This window comes from Carcharodon carcharias, chromosome 27 (assembly GCF_017639515.1).
Source record: "Carcharodon carcharias isolate sCarCar2 chromosome 27, sCarCar2.pri, whole genome shotgun sequence".
Taxonomy (NCBI): domain Eukaryota; kingdom Metazoa; phylum Chordata; class Chondrichthyes; order Lamniformes; family Lamnidae; genus Carcharodon; species Carcharodon carcharias.
The window spans coordinates 15,501,747-15,524,218 of record NC_054493.1 but is presented as its reverse complement, the minus strand read 5'-3'; the positions used below and the strand labels follow the sequence as shown (position 1 = coordinate 15,524,218).

Sequence of the window (22,472 nt, the reverse complement as noted above, 5' to 3'; positions counted from 1 at the left end):
ACGAGGGGACATAAGTTCAAAGTGAGGGGCAGGAGGTTTAGGGGGGATATGAAGAAAAACATTTTTTACCCAGAGGGTGTTGACGGTCTGGAATGCGCTGCCTGGGACGGTGGTGGAGGCGGGTTGCCTCACATCCTTTAAAAAGTACCCAGATGAGCACTTGGCACGTCATAACATTCAAGGCTATGGGCCAAATGCTGGAAAATGGGATTAAGTAGGTAGGTCAGGTGTTTCTCACGTGTCGGCGCAGACTCGATGGGCCAAAGGGCCTCTTCAGCACTGTGAGATTCTGTGATGAATCACCAGGACATTCACACTGCGGAAAGGCCATTTGTCTGTTCAATCATAAGATTGAATTCACTCATTCATCCAATCTTCAGAGGCAGTTCACACTGGGCTGAGGCTGTTCACCTGCTCCATGTGTCAGAAAGGATTCATTCAGTCATTTAAACGTCCAACACATCAGCGAGGCATGTGTTTGTGTGTGTGTCTGAGTATGTGGGTGTGCATATGTATGAGTCTGTATGCCTGTGTGTGCTGCTTCTCATTAGCTGTAACACAAACCATCCTCTCCAAGCAGATGATGTTCCATCGAGCGATTTGAATGGTACCATTCAGGGATTCCTCATCCAGGGTGAAACCACAGGCTGACCGCATCCTGTGTAAAACCTGACATCTGCACAACCAGTAAAATAAAAGCAAAATACTCGGATGCTGAAAATCTGAAATAAACACAGAAAATTCTGGAAAAAACTCAGCAGGTCTGGCAGATTCTGTGTAGAGAGAAACAAAGTAAATGTTTCATGTCTGTATGATGCTTTGAAGAAGAGTCATATGGATTCAAAATGTTAACTCTGCCTTTCTCTCCACAGATGCTGCTAGACTTGCTGAGTTTTTCCGGCATTTTCTGTTTTTATCTGCACAATCAGACCTCACTTCTCCTGGAACAACATTAAGTGTCTGTTGTTTTCCAGATCCCTTTCTTTCCCCTCACTATGACCCTCAGATTGTTCACGGCTTCCTTGTGTGCATCATCCTCCAGAAACTGAACGGGACTAACCATATAAATACAGTAGTGACAAGAGCAGGTCAGAGGCTGGGAACTCTGTGCAGAATAGCCCACCTCCTGTCTCCCCAAAGCCTGTCCATATTCTACAAGGCACAAGTCAGGAATGCAATGGAATACTCTCCAATTGCCTGGATGAGTGCAATTCCAAAAACATTCAAGATTTTCCACACCTTCCAGGACAAGCAGCCTGCTTGATTGATGGCCCATCCACCACCTTCAACATTCACTCCATCCACCACCGATGCACAATGGCAGCAGTGTGTACCATCTACAAGATGCAATGCAGCAACTCATGAAGGCTTCTTTGCCAACCCCTTCCAAGCCTGTGACTTCTACCACCTAGGACAAGGACAGCAGATGCATGGATATACCACCACCTGGAAATTCCCCTCCAAGCCACCACCATCCTGATTTGGAAATATACCACCGTTCCCTCACTGTCATTTTGTCAAAATCTGGAACTGCCTCCTTAACAGCACTGTGGGTGTATCTACACCACATGGACTGCAGCAGTTCAATAAGCTGGCTCGCCACCACTTCCTCAAGGGCAATTAGGGATGGACAATAAATAGTTAATGCCCAAATCCCATAAATGAATTTAAAAAGTCCAATGTCTCCACTTTAAACACTTCCATTGGTCTTACTAACAGATAGCAATGGGATTGCTGCGATCACAGGCACCAGTTCTGAAAAACTGCCACTCTGACTTTAAGGCTTCCTGGAGTAAGATACTGATCCAGATCTTCCCACCTAACACCAATCCACATCCCTATCTGAGTTCCAGATTTTAAATTGATTCTTCAACATAGAAAACATATATAATTTAATTCAGTTCTGAAGAAGGGTCATATTGGATTCAAAACATTAACTCCGTTTCTTTTTTCACAGATGCTGCCAGAACTGCTGAGTTTTTCCAGCACTTATATTTTTATTTCAGATTTCCAGCATCCTCATTAATTTGCTTTTACATATATTTTAACCCCTTTAGGTCTGATTGTTAATATCTATTAGCACTGCCAGAGACTGTCTTTGAGATTAGTTGGTTATGCATAATCTGTGTTGTTTCGAAAGTTACCCTTCTCCCTAACCTGTCCTAACCCGTCTTGCCGGTTAATTTATTGAAACCAGGTCTGATGGTGACATCCCCTCTCTGCCCAGTTATTGATTTAAGTCAGCCTTTGAATTGATTGTGCTTTTATCCTCATGTTACCGCAGTTAACAAAAAAATGTTGAAATGTTTGCTCCACACACAGGGTTTCATCTGTTTAAAGCCACAAACAGAAAGGTCCAGTTTTCTCCTGAAATTTGAGACAAATCAGCTTCCAAAATGATGCAGAGTTTCAGCCAATGAGGGAGATCTGGGCTCAGCCCCGCCTCCTCGTTCACCCCGATTGGTTGGAGGACCAGCAGCTTCAGCCCCAGCCCCGCCCCCTCTTCCTATTGGTCCGCAGCTGCCGTCAACTGGACGGGCCGTGTGATCTGGAGCATGCGCAGTGCGAGTGACGTTGATGGAAAGACGCTTATTTGCCGCATCTTCAGGCGGTGAGTATTGGACGACACAGTGGTGATATTAGGGGCCGTGGGTGGGCGGGAAGGTTTCATAAACACCCATTGTAGGCGAGAAATTCCAACCAAGAGGCTACCGGCCCGCGGCTACACCGAGCGGCAGCTATGGGCCCTTCCCCGGTTATGAAACCCTGGTTAACGGTCGCCACCTTTATCGGGGGCAAAGAGCAGCAGGACGCATGCGCAGCCGCCATCTTTCTAGGGGCAACTTGTAGCAGGGCGCATGCGCTGTCATCTGGCTGCAGGAACGTGAATGAGGAGCAGGAGCAGACCATTCGGCCCCTCCAACCTGCTCCACCATTCAATAAAATCACGGCTGAACTGATTGCAACCTAAACCCCACATTCCTGCCTACCCCCGATAACTTTCCACCCTCTTTGCTTGTCAGGAATCTATGTAGTTCTGCCTTAAAAATAAAAGACTGCTTCCACTGCCTTTTGTGGAAGAGAGCTCCAAAGACTCACAATCCTCTGAGAGATAAAAAACTCATCAGTGACCCCTTGTTCTAGATTCTCCCACAAGAGGAAACATCCTCTCCACATCCACTCTGTCAAGGCCCCTCAGGATCTTGAACAAAAATGAAAATACCTGGAAAAACTCAGCAGGTCTGACAGCATCTGCGGAGGGGGATACAGTTGATGTTTCGAGTCTGTATGACCCTTTGTCAGACCCTCCTCTCAGGATCTTAAAGGTTTCAATCAAGTCGCCTCTTACTCTCCTAAACTTCAATGGACACAAGCCTCGCCTGTCCAACCTTTCCTCTTAAGGCAATCTGCCCATTCTTGGTATTAATCTGGTAAACCTTCTCTGAACTCCTAATGCATTTATATCCTTCCTCAAGTAAGTTGATCAATAATGTACACTACTCCAGATCTCTCACGAGTGTCCTGTACAACTGAAGCATAACCTCCCTACTTTTGTATTCGATTTCCCTCATAATAAACAATAACATTCTGTTAGCTTTCCTAATTACTTGCTTACCTGAGAGAATGTTGTGAATTTCTATCCTGGACTGACAGGGATGGATTTTGAAAACTCCCTTTCCAGGGGGTTAGCTGGGGGTTTCCTGAGGCAGCTCTGAAAATGTGGAACTACTACTATTGGATGTGGTCGAGAAAAATAACAGATACTTTTAAAAGGAAACTAGACGAGAACATGGGAGAAAAGGGATTAGAAAGATGAGCTGAAAGCCTGAGATGGGGTTGGCAGAATGGGGGAGACTTGTGTGGACTAGAAACTCCAGTACAAACTGGATAGACTGAATGGCCTGTTTGTATCATGTGTTTTCTATATAAATCTTTGTAACTTACTTTACTGGATAATAGAGGAGGAGGATTTGCATTCAGGAGAAGCAAACCAAACCTCACATCTGACAGGGTCAATCAGTTCATTGGAATCTGAAAATTCGTACATCTGAAGGGATTTAATTGACTGCCTCAGCTGGAAACTGGTGAGAGGCTGTTCACCTGCTCCTCCTGTGGGAAGGGATTGATAGAGCGGGTAAACATGCTGACATGTCAGCGAACTCACAATAGCGAGAGACCATTCACCTGCTCCGTGTGTGGGAAGAAATTCATGTGTTCATCCAACCTGCTGGCACACCAGCTCGATCACATTGATGAGGAGCCTCTTCAATACTCTGACTCTGAGAAAAGTTTTGAAATCTCTGAGGAATTGGTCCAACATCAGCGAGTTCACACTGACGAGGGACTGTTCAGCTGCTCCCACTGCGGGAAGAGGTTCAGGCTGTCCTCCCGCCTCGCAGAGCACCAGCTCCTTCACACACACGAGAAGCCGTTCAGCTGCTCTCACTTTGGGGAGTCGTTCAGCGAGTCAGTGCATCTCATTGAGCACCAGCGAGTTCACACCAAGGACAGGCCATTCAGCTGCTCCCAGTGTGGGAAGAGATTCGCTCAGTCCTCCCATTACACTGAACACCAATTGGTCACTCAGAAAAGGGACCTTTTAAATGTACTGAATGTGAAAAGACTTTCAAAAGAAACATTAATTTGCTGATACACAGCGCATTCACACTGGGGAGAGGCCGTTCCCCTGCTCAGTGTGTGGGAAGAGATTCACTCATTCAGTTCAGCTTCTGACACGCAAGCGTGTTCACACCAGGGAGAGGCCTTTCCTCTGCTCTGTGTGTGAGCAGACATTCACTCGATTTTCACACCTTTTGACACACGAGAGTATTCACACTGGGGAAAGGCCATTCACCTGCTCAGTGTGTGGGAAGGGATTCACTCGGTCCTGCTATCTGCTGAAGCACCAGCGAGTTCACACCGGGGAGAGGCCGTTCCTCTGTTCCATGTGTGGGAAGAGTTTCCCTCGTTCGTCCCACCTTATGATACACGAGCGTGTTCACACCGGGGAGAGGCCGTACCTTTGCCCCGTGTGCAAGAAGAGATTTACTTGTTTACAACACCTGCTGAGACATCGGACTGTTCAGACTGGGGAGAGGGTGTTCACCTGCCCTGTGTGTGGGAAGGGTTTCACTGAGTCATCCAGCCTCCAGAGACACCGATGCACTCACACTGAGGACAGGCCGTTCATCTGCTCCATTTGTGGCAAGAGGTTCGCTCAGTTGTCCTACTACACTGAACACCAACGCATTCACTCTGATAAGAGACCTTTTCAATGTTCTGAATGCAGGAAGAGCTTTAAAAAAAGCAATGACCTGCTGAGGCACCAACGCACCCACACTGGGGAGAGGCCGTTCCTTTGCTCTGAGTGTGGGAAGGGATTCACTCATTCATCCGGCCTGCTGAGGCACCAACGCACTCACAGCGGGAAGAGGCTGTTCACCTGCTCCAAGTGTGGGAAGGGATTCGTTGATTCATCCCGCCTGCTGAGACACCAGCGAGTTCACACTGGGGCAAAACCGTTCACCTGCTCTGTGTGTGAGAAGCGATTTACTCAGTCTTACAGCCTGCTGAAACATAAGCGGCTTCACATGTTACCGACAGAGTTAGAATCAGTTGTTGCTGCTAAGAATCACGTCCAGCACTGAACCTTTTCTCCTTTCTAACTTTAGATTATTTCAGTTCTCAGACCTTCAGTTACTCTCATGGACAAGTCCCAGCTCCCCATACCTTCCAGAGTGTCTCTCTTAGCCTTGAGATCCAGGGAAGGTATCAGTAACATGCACTGGATCAGGAAATCCAAACTCAGTCTGTTAATCAGTGTACCATAGCATCTCAAAGAACTAAGAACAAAGAAAAGTACAGCACAGGAACAGGCCCCTTGGCCCTCCAAGCCTGCGCCGATCATATTGCCCTCCAACTAAAACATTTTGCACTTCTGGGGTCCGTATCCCTCTATTCCCAGCCTATTCATGTATTCATCAAGCTGCCTCTTAAACACCACTATCGTACCTGCTTCCACAACCTCCTCTGGCAGTGAATTCCAGACACTCACTACCCTCTGCGTAAAAGACTTGCCCCGCACATCTCCTCTAAAGTTTTCTCCTCTCACCTTAAATCTACGTCCCCTAGTAATTGACTCTTCCACCTGGGAAAAAGCTTCTGCCTATCTACTCTGTCCATGCCACTCATAATTTTGTAAACCTCTATCAAGTCGCCCCTCAATCTCCGTCGCTCTAGTGAGAACAATCCAAGTTTCTCCAACCTCTCCTCATAGCTAATAACCTCCAGACCAGGCAGCATCCTGGTAAACCTCCTCTGCACCCTCCCCAATGCCTCCATATCCTTCTGGTGACCAATGTGTGACTAGAGTATCACATCTGTAAACCTGGTCTAAATTGAAATCCACTCAGTAAATGTATTGGAGAGGAGCCTGCAGGCTGTTGAGACTCGGTTAGACTGTCAGCGTCCTCCTGCACTACTCCGTATTTAACATGAACCTGCAGGCTGATGAGACTCGGTTAAACTGTCAGTGTGTTCCTGTACTGCTCTGTATTTTGCTTGTGATGGAAAATGACTGAACCTTTGTCCCAGTGGAACCTTTGCTGTTATGAAATGTGGGTGTATATTAATGAGCCTCACATCCTTGCTCATATCTCCTGCAATTATGTAGAAAGGGGATGCGTAAAGAGCTGGTCTTTGTATGGAGATGTGAACCAAGGAAAATGGTATCTGTGTGTGATAGTGACACAGCCTTGTGCTCACACTCAGAACAATGCACAGATATCCTTGTGGTTATGGTTTGGGAAGGCCAGATCCCGGATGTAGTGAACAAGTTAAATATAAATATCTCGAGTGTAGCTGCAGCTTGTTAGATCACAGCTGGGGAGAAGGGAGTTCTGAACCCATTTATTATTTCTTTCTCTGGATCGGGTAACTATGTTTTTTGAATATAATGGTATTATATTCAAAAAATATGTTCACAGCTCAAAGGCTGAATTGTAACTTACATCAAAAAAATTCATAAAATTTAAAATATAGACTTAAATAATCAAGTTAAAAACATGGAAACATGACAATCATGTAATGATAAAAATAGAAAAATTCAACAGGTAACAGGGAAGTGGTGAACATCGTATTAAAAGAAGGAATATTGAATTAAAATTATATTAAAATTACAGACCAATACACCATTCCTATATTACAGGCTCTGAAGTATATAAATGATGACATTTAGAAGTACTTCATTGAGGACCGGAACCATGTAAGGAATTACTCTGTATGATTGCAGTGCTGTTAATAAAGTCAGGAAAAGACTATCTGTTGTTGTGAGCTTGACTATTTGGTGTCTGAAACCACAAGTTTCAACATTTAGAGTCAACAAGATGAACAAGGAAACACATCACAGCCCAATATTCACAGGGGAAAGTCTGTTAGCTAACATCTCAAGCGGACAGAACAGAGAAAGATCCCAACTGTAAGAAACCCTTGAATCATTTGTAAATATCTTTCAAATGCTGACTGATTCCAACCGTCAGTTTTCATTACATTGAAGTCAATGGAAGGTGAGAGGGTGGTTAAAGATTCTATATATAACACTACTTGGTGTTGTCATTGTTTTACATTAGTAGAATCAGGAGTGTCACACAAATCACTTTAAATCCTCGTATCATAATTACCATCATTTTCAGGCTTGAAACTTAAACCTGTTTCACATTCAGTCAGGAACAGATCACAGTTTTACACCAATCTCTGATTTGACAGCACGTTTCCAGCAATCACCGTTGTTCTTCCTGACTCTAAACACAGTTGCAAAGGAGCCTTCTGTTCTGTGTCTAGGAGCTCTGAACATTGGAAGAGTGCGACTGGGCCACATTTCTTACACACCTCAGGATTAACCTGCAAGTTCAGTCCTGGATGTAACTAACAAAAGCAATAACAGAATCCAACTCCTGCAGTCAGTTGTGAACTCGCTGGTGTCTTACCAGGTGGGATGACTGAGTGAATCCCTTCCCACACACACAGCAGGGGAACGGCCTCTCCCCAGCGTGAATTTGCTGATGTTTCAGAAGATGGTATGACTGAGTGAATCTCTTCCCACATGTGGAGCAAGTGAATGGCCTCTCCCCAGTTTGAACTCGCTGGTGTGTCATTAGGTCAGATGACTGAGTGAATCCCTTCCCACACCTGGAGCAGGTGAATGGCCTCTCCCCAGTGTGAACTCACTGGTGTATCAGAAGGTGGCATGACTGAGTGAATCCCTTCCCACACCCAGAGCAGGTGAACGGCTTCTTCCCAGTGTGAACTCGACAGTGTGTCAGAAGGTGAGATGACCGAGTGAATCCCTTTCCACACTTGGAGCAGGTGAATGGCCACTCCCCACTGTGAAGTCGCTGGTGTGTTCACAGATACTTCTTGCTTTTAAAGCTCTTCTCACAGTCAGAACATTTAAAAGGTCTCTGATCACTGTGTACAAGTTGATGTTCAGTAAGATGGGATGACTGAGTGAATCCCTTCCCACAGACAAAACAGGTGACTGGAGTCTTCCCAGTGTGAACTTGCTTATGCGCCAGCAGGTCAGATGAATAAGCAAATGCCTTCCCGCATGCACACCTCAACGGTCGTTCCCCGGTGTGAACTCACTGGTGTGTCAACATACTGGATAACTGAGTGAATCCCTTCCCACATAGAGAATAGGCGAACGGTTTCTCCCCAGTGTGACTGCGTCGATGAGTTTCCAGCTTTGATGGGGAAATGAATCCCTTCCCACAGTCCCCACATTTCCATGGTTTCTCAGCGGTCCTGGTGTCCTCGTGTCTCTCCAGGTTGGACGATCAGTTGAAGCCTCGTCCTCACACAACACTTGTACGTTTTCTTCCTGCTGCGAATGGTGATGTTTTTCATGCTGTGTACCTGGTTCAAGCTCTTTCCACAGCCAGTTCACTGGAACACAAACTTGGGTGTGTGAATGTCTCGGTTCTTTTCCCCCTGTAAAAGGAGTTTACCAGAGTTATCATTGTAAATACAGGATAGAAATTCAGAACAGAATATTCTAGTTTCCTCTTTCATTCCCCCAAATCTATAAATCTCTGTCCCACACACTCCTCTCCCTCTCTGCCCATTGTTCCAGATTCAGTGTCCTGTCTCCTACTTATTCTTTTCTCCTCTCCAGATTCTCTCTCCTCCTGTCCTTAAACTGGTGACTCAGAATGTGGATCAATTCTACTCCTTCAGTCTAATTCCACCAAATACTTTGGGCCAAAACAGCAAATTATCTTTCAAGTCTCTGTTAGTAATTTTAAATAAACAGAAGTAACCACCTTTTCCCAATTGTGCCTTTGGTTCATGTGGATGCCGAAGAGAAGCCGGAAGCGACGTCGAGATTCCAGACCAATAGGAAGAGTGGGGGCGTAGCTGGAGGACCTAGTGAGAACAGCTTGTCCTCCAACCAATCGGAGTGAATGAGGGCCGGGGCCTTATCCTCGCGGAATGAGCCTCGCGCAGGCGCGGTGCAGGGCACTGGAGCAGGATGCAGGCGGTGATGTGGAATCCACGGCGAGAGAATTGACCCCGGGCAGGAGAGGAATAGATCCAGTGGGTGGACTGAAAGGCTTCACAAGTATCTTTTGTACGTCTCAGGATCCGAATAAGAATCTAGAGGTTCCGTGTTTTGACCAAATGTAGCAATAGCTGCGGGGCTTCTGATGACAGCCCCAGGGTAACGGCTGCCATCTTGACATCAGGAAAGTGCAACAGGGCGCATGCGCGGTCATCCCTGTCCCTGTCAGCAGGAGAGAATATTATGAATTTCTATCCTGGACTGACAGGGATGGATTTTGAAAACTCCTTTTACAGAGGATTAAATGGGAAAAGATTTCAGGTATCAGTGTAATTGGAATAGCACCGAGATATTCAAAATCCTAGTCAGATCACACCTGGAGAACTGTGTGAGAGTCCTGGACACCACAGCGTAAAAGGACATGCTGTGTAGGTCTTGGAGGAAGTGCAGATTTACCTTAATGACATAAAAGCCAAACATTGGGGATGCTAAGTTTGGAATGAAAATAGAAATTCTCAAAAAACTCGTCAGATCTGGTGGCATACGTGGTGAGAGAAACAGAGTTAACGTTTCGAATCCAATATGACTGTTCTCCAGTTCCAGCATTTTCTGTTTTATTTACCTTACCTGAACCTGGATTCCAAGGGTTAAATTAGAATGAGTTACATAAATCAGTTATTACAGCACAGAAAGGCCATTCCTCCCATCAAGTCTATGCTGCTCTCAATAGAGCAATCCAGTCAACCTCATTTTCCCTTCTCTATACTTAAACCCGACACGTTTATTTCCCTCAAGTGTGTGTCTCGGTTCCTTTCTAAAATCATTGATGAACTCTGCTTCCACCACCCTCATTGGTAGCGAGTGCTGAGTATTCCCACTCACTGTGAAAAAAATATTCTCCCCGATATCTCCCTTGTATCCCTTGCCAAAATCTTAAATATGCTCCCTAATGCTTGTACCACCTAATGGAAACAGCTTTTCCCTTGTACATTTCATCCAAATCTTGTGCACCTCTATCAAATCTCCCCTCAGCTCCTTGGTCCAAGGAGAAACCCAGCTTCTCCAAACTAACCTTGTAGCTAAATTCCATTTTCCCTGGAACCATTCTGGTAAATCTACCATGCATCCTCTGATTGAGCCTCATATCCTCCTTAAGGTGTGGTGAACAGAACTGGACACAAGAATCTTCTTCTGACCTAACCGGAGCTTTATAAAGGTTCAGCATATTTTCCCTACTTTTGTACTCAATGTCTCTATTTATGAAGCCCAAAATCCCATATATTTTCCTAACTGCTCTCTCAGTCTGGCCTGCCTCCTTCAAAGATCTGTGTACGTGAACTTCCAGGTCTCTCTGTCCCTGCACACTCTTTAGAACTGTATCATGAAGTGTATATTGCCTCCCCTATTCCTTCTATCAGAATTTATCACCTCATTGTGAGTTCTGAAGAATCATATTGGACTCAAAATGTTAACTCTGTTTCTCTCTCCACAGATTCTGCCAGATCTGCTGAGTTTTTCCAGCACTTTCTCTTTTTACCTAATTTGAAGGTTATATTCCCTGGAATTTAGAAGATTAAGAAGTGATTTGATCAAAGCTTTCAAGATGTTAATTGGAACTGTTAGGGTAGATAGAGAGAAATGACTTCCACTGTTGGGGAATCTAGGACGTAGGGGACGTAGTTTGAAAGTTAGTGTCAGATTTTTCAGGAGTGAATTTGGAAACACTTCTCCATGTAAGCTCGGTAGAAATTAGGAGCTCTACTCATCAAATGGCAGTTCATGCCAGGTCAATGTTAATTTTAAACCTGACACTGATGAATCATTGCTAACCAAAGGTATTAAGGGACATGGGGCAAAGTGTCACCAATCAGCCATCATTTCATTTCATGGTGGAACAGGCTCGAGGAGCTAAATGGCCAAATCTTAGAATCGTAGAAACTTACAGCACAGAAGGAGACCATTCAACCCTTTGTGCTTGTGCTGTCTCTTTGAAAGTGCAGTCGTGTTTAGACCAACACACCCACTTTCTGTTTGTAACCCTGTAAGTTCCTCATTCCCAAATCCCTGTCAACTTCCTTTTAAAATTCCTTATTGGATCAGATTCCAGCACCTTTTCAGGTCGAGAGTTCCAGATCCTGACAACCCTCTGTCAGTGTAGAAACTGCTGAATCCGATATTGAGTCTGGAAGGTTGTTAAGTGCCAGATTGAAAGATGAGCTGCTGTTCCTCGAGCTCCCATTGGAACAGTTCAGGAGGCCAAGGGCAGCGAGGTCAGAGTGGGAGTGGGGCAGAGAATTAAAATGACAAGTGACTGGAAACTCAGGGTTAAGCTCACAGACTGAGCGGAGGTTGTTCCATAAAGTGATCACCCAATCTATGTTTGATCTTCCCAATGTAGAGCAGACCACATGATCAGCACTGAATACAGAAACTAAACTGCAAGAAGTCCAAGTAAATCACTGTTTGGTTTCATGGTTCAAAATCTTGGGAACAGCCTGAAGAAAGATTCTTTATTTGAAGAGTAAAGATTGCAAAATCAAGCAAACTGATCATCAGAATATTAAATTCTATTCCAGTTATAAGGATTTTTAATATCAATAGAAATGAACCCCGTGTGTCCGAATGAACACGGTTCAGTCCTGGATGTGATTAATCCAGCAGAATCCAAGCCCTGCAGTCACTGGTGAACTGGCTGGTGTTTCAGATGATCAATTAAATCATTTCTCACACACGGAGAAGGTGAACAGTCTCTGCCCAGTGTGAACTCAGTGTTGTCTGTATTGGACATGATGGTTTTCCCAGGTACCAGCTGCCCTTTTCTTTCTGGTTGGTGGGGTTTGTTGGTTTGGGAAATTCTGTTAAAATTCTGCTCGAGGTGCAGATGGATGAAGTCCTTTGCCCCTCTTCCAACTCTCTCTCTCTTTGTCTCTCACTCTCTCCTACCATAAAGGCCAGTGTCTTGTGTAGGCCCAGACTGGGTGGCAGGTTCCCTTCCCTGAAGGACATTAGTGAACCCGTTGGAGTTTTAAGACAATCCAATACTTTGATGGTCACTTTTTCTTGTTTTAAATTCATTTTACAGGATATCGTAAAGGGAGGATTTGGAAGTGGGAATCTCAAACCAAGCATCAGATCAAGGCCTGACAGAGACACTCAAATCATCAGGACCTGAATACCATTGGATTTTGAACATGGAAGGAAAAAGCACTGTTCATAGTGAGGAGAAACTGTACACGTGTTCTGTGTGTGGACGAAGATTCAGCCAATCATCTGGCCTTTCGAAACACAAGTGCAGTCACAACCGGGTGAATCGCTGGAAATGTGGGGACTGTGGGAAAGGATTTAATTACCCGTCTGAGCTGGAAATTCATCGGCGCAGTCACACCGGGGAGAGGCCGTTCACCTGTCCCGACTGTGGGAAGGGATTCACTTGTTCATCTACCCTGCTGACACACCAGCGAGTTCATACTGGGGAGAGACCATTCACCTGCTCTGAGTGTGGGAAGAGATTCACTCGGTCAACCATCCTTCTGAAGCATCAGCGAGTTCACACTGGGGAGAGACCTTTTAAGTGCCCAGACTGCGGGAAGTATTATAAAAGTTCTGGGGAAGTAATGCGCCATCAACGTGTTCACACTGACGAGAGACCATTCAGGTGCTCTCACTGTGGGTCAGCATTCAGGCAATCATCCGAACTCTCTGTACATCAGCGCATTCACGGTGGAGAGAGACCGTTCACTTGCTCCGAGTGTGGGAAGGGATTCACTCAGTCATCCCACCTGCTGACACACCATCTAGTTCACACTGGGGAGAGGCCATTCACTTGCTCCAAGTGTGGGAAGGGATTCACGTGTTCATCTCACCTGCTGACACACCAGCGCACTCACACTGGTGAGCGGCCATTCACCTGCTCTGAATGTGGGAAGAGATTCACTCAGTCATCTGCCCTGCTGAAACATCAGCGAGTTCACAATGGGGAGAAGTTGTTCACTTGCTCTGAGTGTGGGAAGGGTTTCACTCAGTCATCCAACCTGCTGACACACTGGCGGGTTCACAATGGGGAGAGACCATTTACCTGCTCTGAGTGTGGAAAGGGATTCACTCAGTCATCCACGCTGCTGAGACACCAACAAGTTCACAAGTAACTAGAGTGATGGAATTTTGTGACTGAACCATGTTCATTGAGGTCTGTTTCTACTGATGTTAATGAATTCCAGCCCAGTTATAGAACATAAGAAATAGGAACAGGAGTAGACCATTCGGCCCCTCGAGCCTGCTTCGCCATTCAATAAGATCATGACTGGTCTTCTTGTGTTTCAATTTCCACATTCCCATCTAACTCTGATAACCTTTGATTCCCACCTTTGATTCCCATATTATGGATAAAAGTCAAATAAAACAGCTTTGTGTAAAACACGCAATGTGTTGAGTCTTTTAAATGTTTCTAACACAAGTTAGTTTATTTTGAAGGGCTCTCCCACTCCCCTATCTCCTCAGTTCTCATCTCCAACAAGTGTGAGGAGCTCGTGGAGCTTTTCTGTCACTAAGATTGAGACAGTCCGATCAGCTGCCTCTGCTGCTTCCCTCCCTTCCAATAGCTCACTGGGAAAATCTGTCTCTTACATTCTCCTGTCCTGGGCCTGAACTCACAACTTTCTCTAGTTTCCCTGCGACCTCCTCTCAGGCGGGTTTCCTTTGGCCTCTCCAGGTTGGATGATTAGACAATCAGTTGAAGCCTCGTCCACAGACAAAGCACAGAGCCCAGAGTGAGACAGGTGGGGGGAGGTATAAAATTTGAGGGAGCTAGGGAGGGGCGGGGGATGGTTAAGAGTTGTGAGAAGGCAGGGGGTTGAATTGTTTAAGCTGGGGAGGAGGGTGTGCAGTCATTTTTTCACTGATCTTTACGATGGAGGCAGTGATGGGGCCTCAGACCTCATTCTCTGGATATGTGAATAATCACAAGAAAAGAAACACTCGTAATGGAGCCTCGAACCCAATGGCAGGACTGTCCCAGCTGAGTCTCCGCTCCACAGCTGCTATTGCTGCCCCAGAGGACATGACAGCAACTCCTCAGCGCGCAACCTCACCAGGGATCATGACCCACAGTTTGGGAACCCCTGCTGTAAGATTTTGTCAACATATTTTGTTTGAGTTTTCTGTCTGCAAATCCTCGCCCTCTCCTATCCTGCAAAAGGAAAGCTTGGACAGGCTAGGCTTGTATCTTCTGGAGTTTAGAAGAGTAAGAGGCTACTTGATGGAAACATATAAGATCCTGAGGAGTCTTGACAGGGTTGTTGTGGAGAGGATGTTTCCTCTTGTGGGAGAATCTAGTAGTAGGGGGTCACAGTTTAAAAATAAGGGGTCGCCCATTGAAGACAGAGATGGAGAGATTATGAAGAGAACAAATGAGTCTTTTGGAACTCTCTTCCTCAAAAGGCAGTGGAAATAGAGTCTATGAATATTTTTTAAGGCAGAGATAAATTAATTCTTGGTAAACAAGAGAGTGAAAGGTTATTGGGGTAGGTGGGAATGTGGAGATGAGGTTACAATCAGATCAGCCATGATCTTATTGAATGGTGGAGTAGGCTTGAGGGGCCGAGTGGCCTCACTCTTGCTCCTAATTTGTATGTTTGTCCAACAACAAGCGTGAGGAGCTCATGGAGCTTCTTTGTCACTAAGATTGAGACAATCTGATCAGTTGCCTCTGCTGCTTCCCTCCCTTCCACTAACACACCAGGCTGAACTGCCTCTAATTTTCATCCTTGCCTGAGACCTGAACTCACTTCTTTCTTTAGTTTCTCTCCCATGTCCCCATCTGCCCTCTCAGGGCTCATCTTCTCCATGAATCCCACCTTCTGCTCCATCGACCATATTCCCACTAAACTGCTGATCAGCCAACTTCCCCATGTTCACTGACTTTATTAATGGTTCTCTCTCTCAGGTACTGTCCTGCTCGCCTTCAAATTTGCCATCATCAGCCCCTCCTCAAAAAACAAACCCTTGACTCCCCCATCCTTTCACTGACCCACCTGCAGGCCTCTCTTTCCTCTCCAATGTCCTAGAACCAAAGTCCCAAATCCATGCCCACCTATCCTGGACATCCATGTCTGAATCCCTCCAATCAGGTTTCTGCCCCTGTCACAGTGCTGAAACAGCTCTTATCAAAGTCACAAATGACATCCTGTAACTGAGAAAGATAAACTTTCCCTTCTTGACTTGTCTGCAGCCTTTGACAAGGTCGACCACATCAATCTGCTCCATCACCTCTCCAGTTGTCCAGCTGGAAGGGGCTGCTCTCTCCTGACTCAGGCTGTGAGTTAATCCCACTCCTTCACTCTAATTCTACCAGATAATGCAGCTCACAACAAGAAATCATCTTTAATGACTTTATTAGTAATTTTCAAAGAATCATCTTTTCCAATTGTGTCCAGTGGTTAGTTCAGTCAGAGCTTCCTTCTTCCCAGATCTGTTCCAACAAGCTGTGTCTATCTGAGTTACATTTATACAGACTCACTCACTCAGGAAGTGATCAGATCTCACTGAACTATGACACAAACTGTGTCTATCTGAGTTACATTGATACAGACTCACTCACTCGGTAAGTGATCTGGTCTGACTGAGATACAACAACAACAACTTATATTTATATTGAGCTTGTAACATAATTAAACATCCCAAGGCTTTTCGCAGGAGCATAAGGACATATTAGGTCAGATGACCAAAGCTTGGTCAAAGAGGTTGGTTATAAGGAGTGTTTTAAAGGAGGAAAGTGAAGTAGAAAGGTGGAGAGGTTTAGGGAGGAAATTCCAAAGCTTAGGGTCCAGGCAGCTGAAGGCGCGGCCACCTATGGTGGAGAGATTAAAATCAGGGATGAGGGACATCGGGTAATGGTGCTCCACGTATGTGGGCCTTATAGCCCAGACCTCAAGGCCCAAATCTGACCTTTGCAACATCATTTGACCGTCCCTAGTCTCAAAGAAAAGCAATTCCCCGTATGAGCAGCTTGTAAGATCTTTGTTTATTGATACCATAAGAAGTTAGGACCAGTTGAGTCCTCCTGTGTACTCGATGGGGATTGACTTTAACAGATTTAAAATCCTCTGGATTTCAGTATTACAACAGCTACATTTTAATAAAAAGAAAACATATATATAAATCCTGGAAAACTAAAAGAACAAAAATGGGGAAATACACAGCAGCTCAATCATTTCAAAGTGATAAATGAATGGTCACTGTTTCAAGTGGGACTCCTTCAGAATGAACACTTCCCATCAACAGCACCAAACCCCCCTACCCCTCCCTGTTCACTGAACATTCCTTCACCCACTCATCCACCCATTGCACATCCACCCAATGGTTCCCAGCCCGGACTGACATTCAGCATGAACCCAGTAAGAGGGTGAGCTGACCCTCGGAATGTCAGAATGGACAAGAGCTGGAAGTGGTTCCAATCGATACATTTTCTGTGTCATTATTTAAAAAGGAAATTAATATATAATCAAACGCCCTTGTGTACCTTTGGTGAATTACAATTTCCAGCCCAGACCCTTCCTATTGCTTCTACATGGTGCATCCTGTGTGGTTTCAGCAGAGGGAGAGAAAGGCTGCTTACACCCCTGCTCTCACTGCTGTGAGGCTTGTGGTCTCCGTCTTCTGAGTGTCAGAGCCCCTCAGGGTCCTGGCAAAGACTGGTCCACCTGTATCTGTGCAGATTCAGCTGGTGGGAGAGGGGACAGCATGTCGGGAGATGAAGGCAGCATGTTGGGTACTGCCTGGGGGTTCAGGAGTAATGGGTGAGAACTGGGAACATTTTGATCAGAGTTCCCACTTCTGTGTCTCCTTAGTCCATCATCCCTCTCCTGGACTAGAGTCACATCATTCCTCCCACTCTGCTGCAGACCAGTTTGGTGGAGGTCAGTGACATGTTGTAAGGTCACAGATACAGTGTCTGTCATCCTGTTTAAGGCAGCAGACATCTCCTGTACGGCTGTGGTCATGACCTGCATGGACCCATTTCAGAGCTGTGCTTGAAGCTCCATGAAGGCAGCCACTCTCTCCATGACAGACAGTCTCTGGAACCTCCTCCAGCCCCACAATCCTTCAAGCTCCCTGCGTCTCTCCAATTCTGACCCATTCCCCACACTCCCACCTACTTCACTCCACCATTGGTGGCTGTGCTTTCAGCTGCCAAGGTCCCAAGCTCTGGATTTCTCTTCCTAAACCTCTTGCCTCCTTAAAATCTATCTCTTTGACCAAGTTTTTGATCACTTGATCATGCAGAGATGGTGGCGTGGTGGTTAATTCACTGGACTAGTAATCCAGAGGCCCAAGCAAATGGTCTGGGGTCCCGGGTTCAAAAGCCATCACGGCAGATGGTGGAATAAATCTGGAATTGAAAAGCTAGTGACCATGAATCTATCATCGATTGTTGCCCTTTAGGGAAGGTGATCTACCTCCTTACCTGGTCTGACCCACCTGTGATTTCAGACCCACAGCAATATACTCTTAACTGTCCTCTGAAATGCAAGCTACTATGTTCAAGGGCAATCAGGGATGGGCAATAAATGCTGGCCCTGCCAGCGATGCCCATATCATATGAAGGAATAATAAAAATTCTAAAGCACTTGGGACATTGATAAAGGTTCTATATAAATGCAACATGATGTTGTTATTACTCTTCATCGGTAAACTCAGGAATGTCACGCCAACATTTTCAATAATTACCAAATTTTCAGGCTGGAAACTTAAACCTGCCATTTCACTTTCAGGAACAAATCACAGTTTTACACTAATCCCTGATTTGACAGCACATTTCCAGCATTCACCATTGTTCTTCCTGACTCTAAACCCAGTCGTAAAGGAGCATCCTAAGCTTTGAACCATGGAACACACATTTCTTAAACATCAGTTTAACTCACATGTTCAGTCCTGGATGTGAGAAACAGCAGCAGTAAGACTCCAACTCCTGCAGTCATTTGTGAATTTGCTGGTGTCTCACAAGGTCGGATAGCTGAATGAATCCCTTCTCACATTCAGAGCAGGTGAATGGCTTCTCCCCAGTGTGAACTCGCTGGTGTCTCAGCAGGTGGGATGATTGAGCAAAGCTGTTCCTACACATGGAGCAGGTGAACGGCCTCTCCCCAGTGTGAATTCGCTTGTGTACCAGAAGGTCGGATGGCTGGGCAAATCCCTTTCCACACATGGACCAGGTGAACAGTCTCTCCCCAGTGTGAATTCGCTCATGTCTCAGAAGGTGGGATGACTGAGTGAATCCCTTCCCACATGTGTAGCAGGTGAACATCCTCTCTCCAGTGTGAACTTGCTGGTGTGTCAGAAGATGTAAAGAACGAATGAATCTCTTTCTGCACTCAGAGCAGAGGAACAGCCTCTCCCCAGTGTGAACAAGCTGGTGTACTACCAGATTCTTCTTGTTTTTAAAGCTCTTCTCACAGTCAGAACATTTAAAAGGTGTTTGATCACTGTGTACACATTGGTGGTCAGTGAGGTGGGATGACTGAGTGAAGCTCTTCCCACACAGTGCAGGTGAATGGTCTCTCCTCAGTGTGACTGCGTCGATGAGTTTCCAGCTTTGGGTAATTCAATCCCTTCCCACAGTCCCCACATTCCCATAGTTTCTCCATGGTGCCAGAGTCCTTGTGTTTCTCCAGGTTGGACAATCAGTTGAAGATCAGTCCACACACACAACATATGTACGGTTTCTCCCCACTGTGAATGGGGTGATTTTTTTTCAGACTGTGTGACTACTTAAAGATCTTCCCACAGTCAGTTCACTGGAACACTCTCACATGGGTGTGTGTCTGTCTCAGTGCTTTTCCAGTCACACTGTTGTTTGAAATCTTTTCCCACAAACAGAACAAACATTTCTCTTTCCACATTTGAAAACTGATGACATTCAGGTCCTGATAAATTGAGTGAGTATCAGATGTTGACATGACGTGTTTGGTTTGACTTTTCTGTCTGGAACACCTCCCCTTCTAATACTTTGTAAAAGGAGTTGACAAAATTCATCTCGGTAAGTGCGGGACAGAAATTCAGAACAATCAATTCCAGTTTCTATGGAACATTTTTTCCTCTCTTGTTCCCCCAAAGTTGTAAATCTCCATCCCACACACTCTCCCTCCTCCCTGTGCTCAAATCCAAACCCATTGCATCACCTCCATCAATTCCTTACTCCACTCCCAGTTTTTTTCCCTCCCTCTACTCTGGCTGTGTTCAGTCTTCAGCTCCTGTGGGCAGAATGAGGATAAAATCAATGAGTCAATGATTTGCCCTTCAGGGACCCTGAAGCCCTGTCCACTCTCTGTTCTTGCCCCACAAATTAACAGCTTCACTCAGCTGAATTTTACAGCTTTCCTTTGTATATTTGTGAATTATCTCTCACTCCCTTTTCTTGCTTTAAATTCATTTCACAGCCGATTAGAAAGGGATGATTTGCAGGTGGGAAACTCAAACCAAACATCACATAAAAATCTGATCGAGTCCCTTGAGTCCTCAGGACTTGAATATCATCAGACTTTGAACATGGACCGTAGGAGGGGATTCAGTTAACAATCTGAGCTGGAAACCCATCAATGTAGTCACACAGGAGAAAGGCGTTTCATCTGCTCTGTGTGGGAAAGGATTCACTCGGTCATCCAATCGCTGTACACACCAATGCGTGTGTACTGGGGAGAGGCCATTGACCTGTTCTGTATGTGGGAAGGGATTCACTCGATCACCCCATCTGCTGACAAACCAGCGTGTGTGTACTGGGGAGAGGCCATTGACCTGCTCCATGTGCAGGAAGGGATTTAAACAATCAGCCAACTGCTGCCAGCGAGTTGATTCTGCTGTTATTGCTGCTGTTAATCACATCCAGGACTGAACCATGTTCATTCTGACAGCTGGGGCTTCGTTCTGCTGATTTTACTCATCCTTACAGTTGGGCAGGTGTTTATATTCTGGCAGCTTTCCCGTGGCCAGAGAGGAATTAAAAATTTGGGTCAGAGCCCCTGTGATCTCCACCCTTGCCTCCCTCAGCAGTCTGGGACACAAATCATCCGGACCTGGAGATTTGTCCACTTATAAGCCTGCCAACATCTCCAACACCTTGTCACTTCCTATATCTATTTGCTCAAGAACCTCACAGTCTCTCTCCCCAAGTTCAATACTTTCATCCTCATTCTCTTGGGTGAAGGCGGATGTGAAAATCTTTTCACATGAAATCTTTTCCCACAAACAGAACAGATAAACTTGTTTCTTTGCACATTCAAAGGTCGATGATATTCAGGTCCAGTTGAATTGACTGAACTTTGATGCAATGCTTCGTGTTTGCTGTGTGTAAATCCTCCCCTTCTGATCCCCTGTAAAAGGAACATTCTCTCCTGCTGACAAGGACAGGGATGACTGCGCATGCGCCCTGCTGCAAATTGCCCCCGATGGCGGCCCGAAAGCCAGGCCTGATGCCGAGAGAACAACTGCCGGTCCTCTTGGTGCAAACACTGGAACAGTAGTTTCTTACCAGGACCTCAAGGTCTGCGCCAGGTGTTTATGAAGTATCTTCGCCCATCAACCCGTTGGCAGACCGCTCCATTCCTCTCCTGCACTCGGCTGTTTCTTTCACCCGTTGCGATTGCGACACGACCTCCTGGCGCTAAAATAAAAACAAAAAACTGCGGATGCTGGAAATCCAAAACAAAAACAGAATTTCCTGGAAAAACTCAGCAGGTCTGGCAGCATCGGCGGAGAAGAAAACAGTTGACGTTTCGAGTCCTCATGACCCTTCCACAGAACTTGATCATCCCATCTGCTGACAAACCAGCGTGTGTGTACTGGGGAGAGGTCATTGACCTGCTCCATGTGCAGGAAGGGATTTAAACAATCAGCCAATCTGCTGCCAGTGAGTTGATTCTGCTGTATTTGCTGCTGTTAATCACATCCAGGGCTGAACCATGTTCATTCTGACAGCTGGGGCTTCGTTCTGCTGATTTTACTCATCCTTACAGCTGGGCAGGTATTTATATTCTAGCAGCTTCCCCGTGGCCAGAGAGGAAGTTCTGTGGAAGGGTCATGAGGACTCGAAACGTCAACTCTTTTCTTCTCCGCTGATGCTGCCAGACCTGCTGAGTTTTTCCAGGTTTATTGTTTTTGTTTACGACCTCCTGGTGCCTCCATCAAACTCCAGCACTCGCACTGCGCATGCTCTAGGCACAGCTCGGTATTGCGCCTGCGCAGATGTGCTTGCAGTGAGGACAGGGCACAGTCTGTCCCACGGAGAATGCTGGGTAATACCTCTGCCATCGGATCGCCCCCTTTGTGAGGAAAGCTCAGTTCCAGAGGGCCAAGATATAACATCAATAATCAAGTGATACACATTTGATGTTTGTGGCTATGTTTCGAATTTGGTGCTCAAAACATTGCTAAAAGTAAAAAGAATACACCTGTTTTGCCAACATAAATCAGTTGCTCTGATAAATGGTCTGGTACATTGAGCAGCACCAGAACCATTGCAAAACAGCAGATCATCTGGCTCATTGTTTGCCGTGCCTTTGTACACCTGCTGGTAATATAGCCTGAATGATAATTGTGTATTTCACATATGTTACATCACAACATTTAGTCAATTTCCTTGCAGCCGATTGTTTTGTGAGAAAATATATTCCAGCAACCTTAATAACCAGTTCCAAAGAAGCATCACATGGACTTGAAACTGTTATGAACAGTGTATAATTTAAAGTTGAATATAAAAGTGTACACACATATATATATATATATATATATGGTTTCAGTTTCATTAAGGTTGCTGTCAGCCTTGGTGTCTGGGAGTCTGAACGTTCAGGTCTTTTGGGTTTGTTTGTATATGTGCATTTTGAATGAGGTGTTACAAGCCCTGAGGTGAAAGAGATGGGTCAAA

At 45.6% G+C, this 22,472-nt stretch overlaps 2 protein-coding genes across 2 annotated transcripts in view; one reads left to right on the top strand and one right to left on the bottom strand.

The window, feature by feature from the left end:
• Positions 1-22,472, bottom strand: part of LOC121270220 (gastrula zinc finger protein XlCGF8.2DB-like) — a 45,729-nt gene that overhangs the window by 9,096 nt on the left and 14,161 nt on the right. The window contains exon 3 of the mRNA XM_041175535.1: positions 21,081-21,212. The gene's annotated coding sequence lies outside the window, so the exon portion shown is untranslated. The remainder of the gene's footprint in view (positions 1-21,080; positions 21,213-22,472) is intronic.
• LOC121270218 (zinc finger protein 850-like) overlaps positions 9,510-22,472 on the top strand; it is an 81,938-nt gene continuing 68,975 nt past the window's right edge. The window contains exons 1-2 of the mRNA XM_041175533.1: positions 9,510-9,628; positions 12,642-13,700. Of these exons, the coding sequence (XP_041031467.1) occupies positions 12,751-13,700 (950 nt within the window). The 5' untranslated portion in view covers positions 9,510-9,628; positions 12,642-12,750. The remainder of the gene's footprint in view (positions 9,629-12,641; positions 13,701-22,472) is intronic.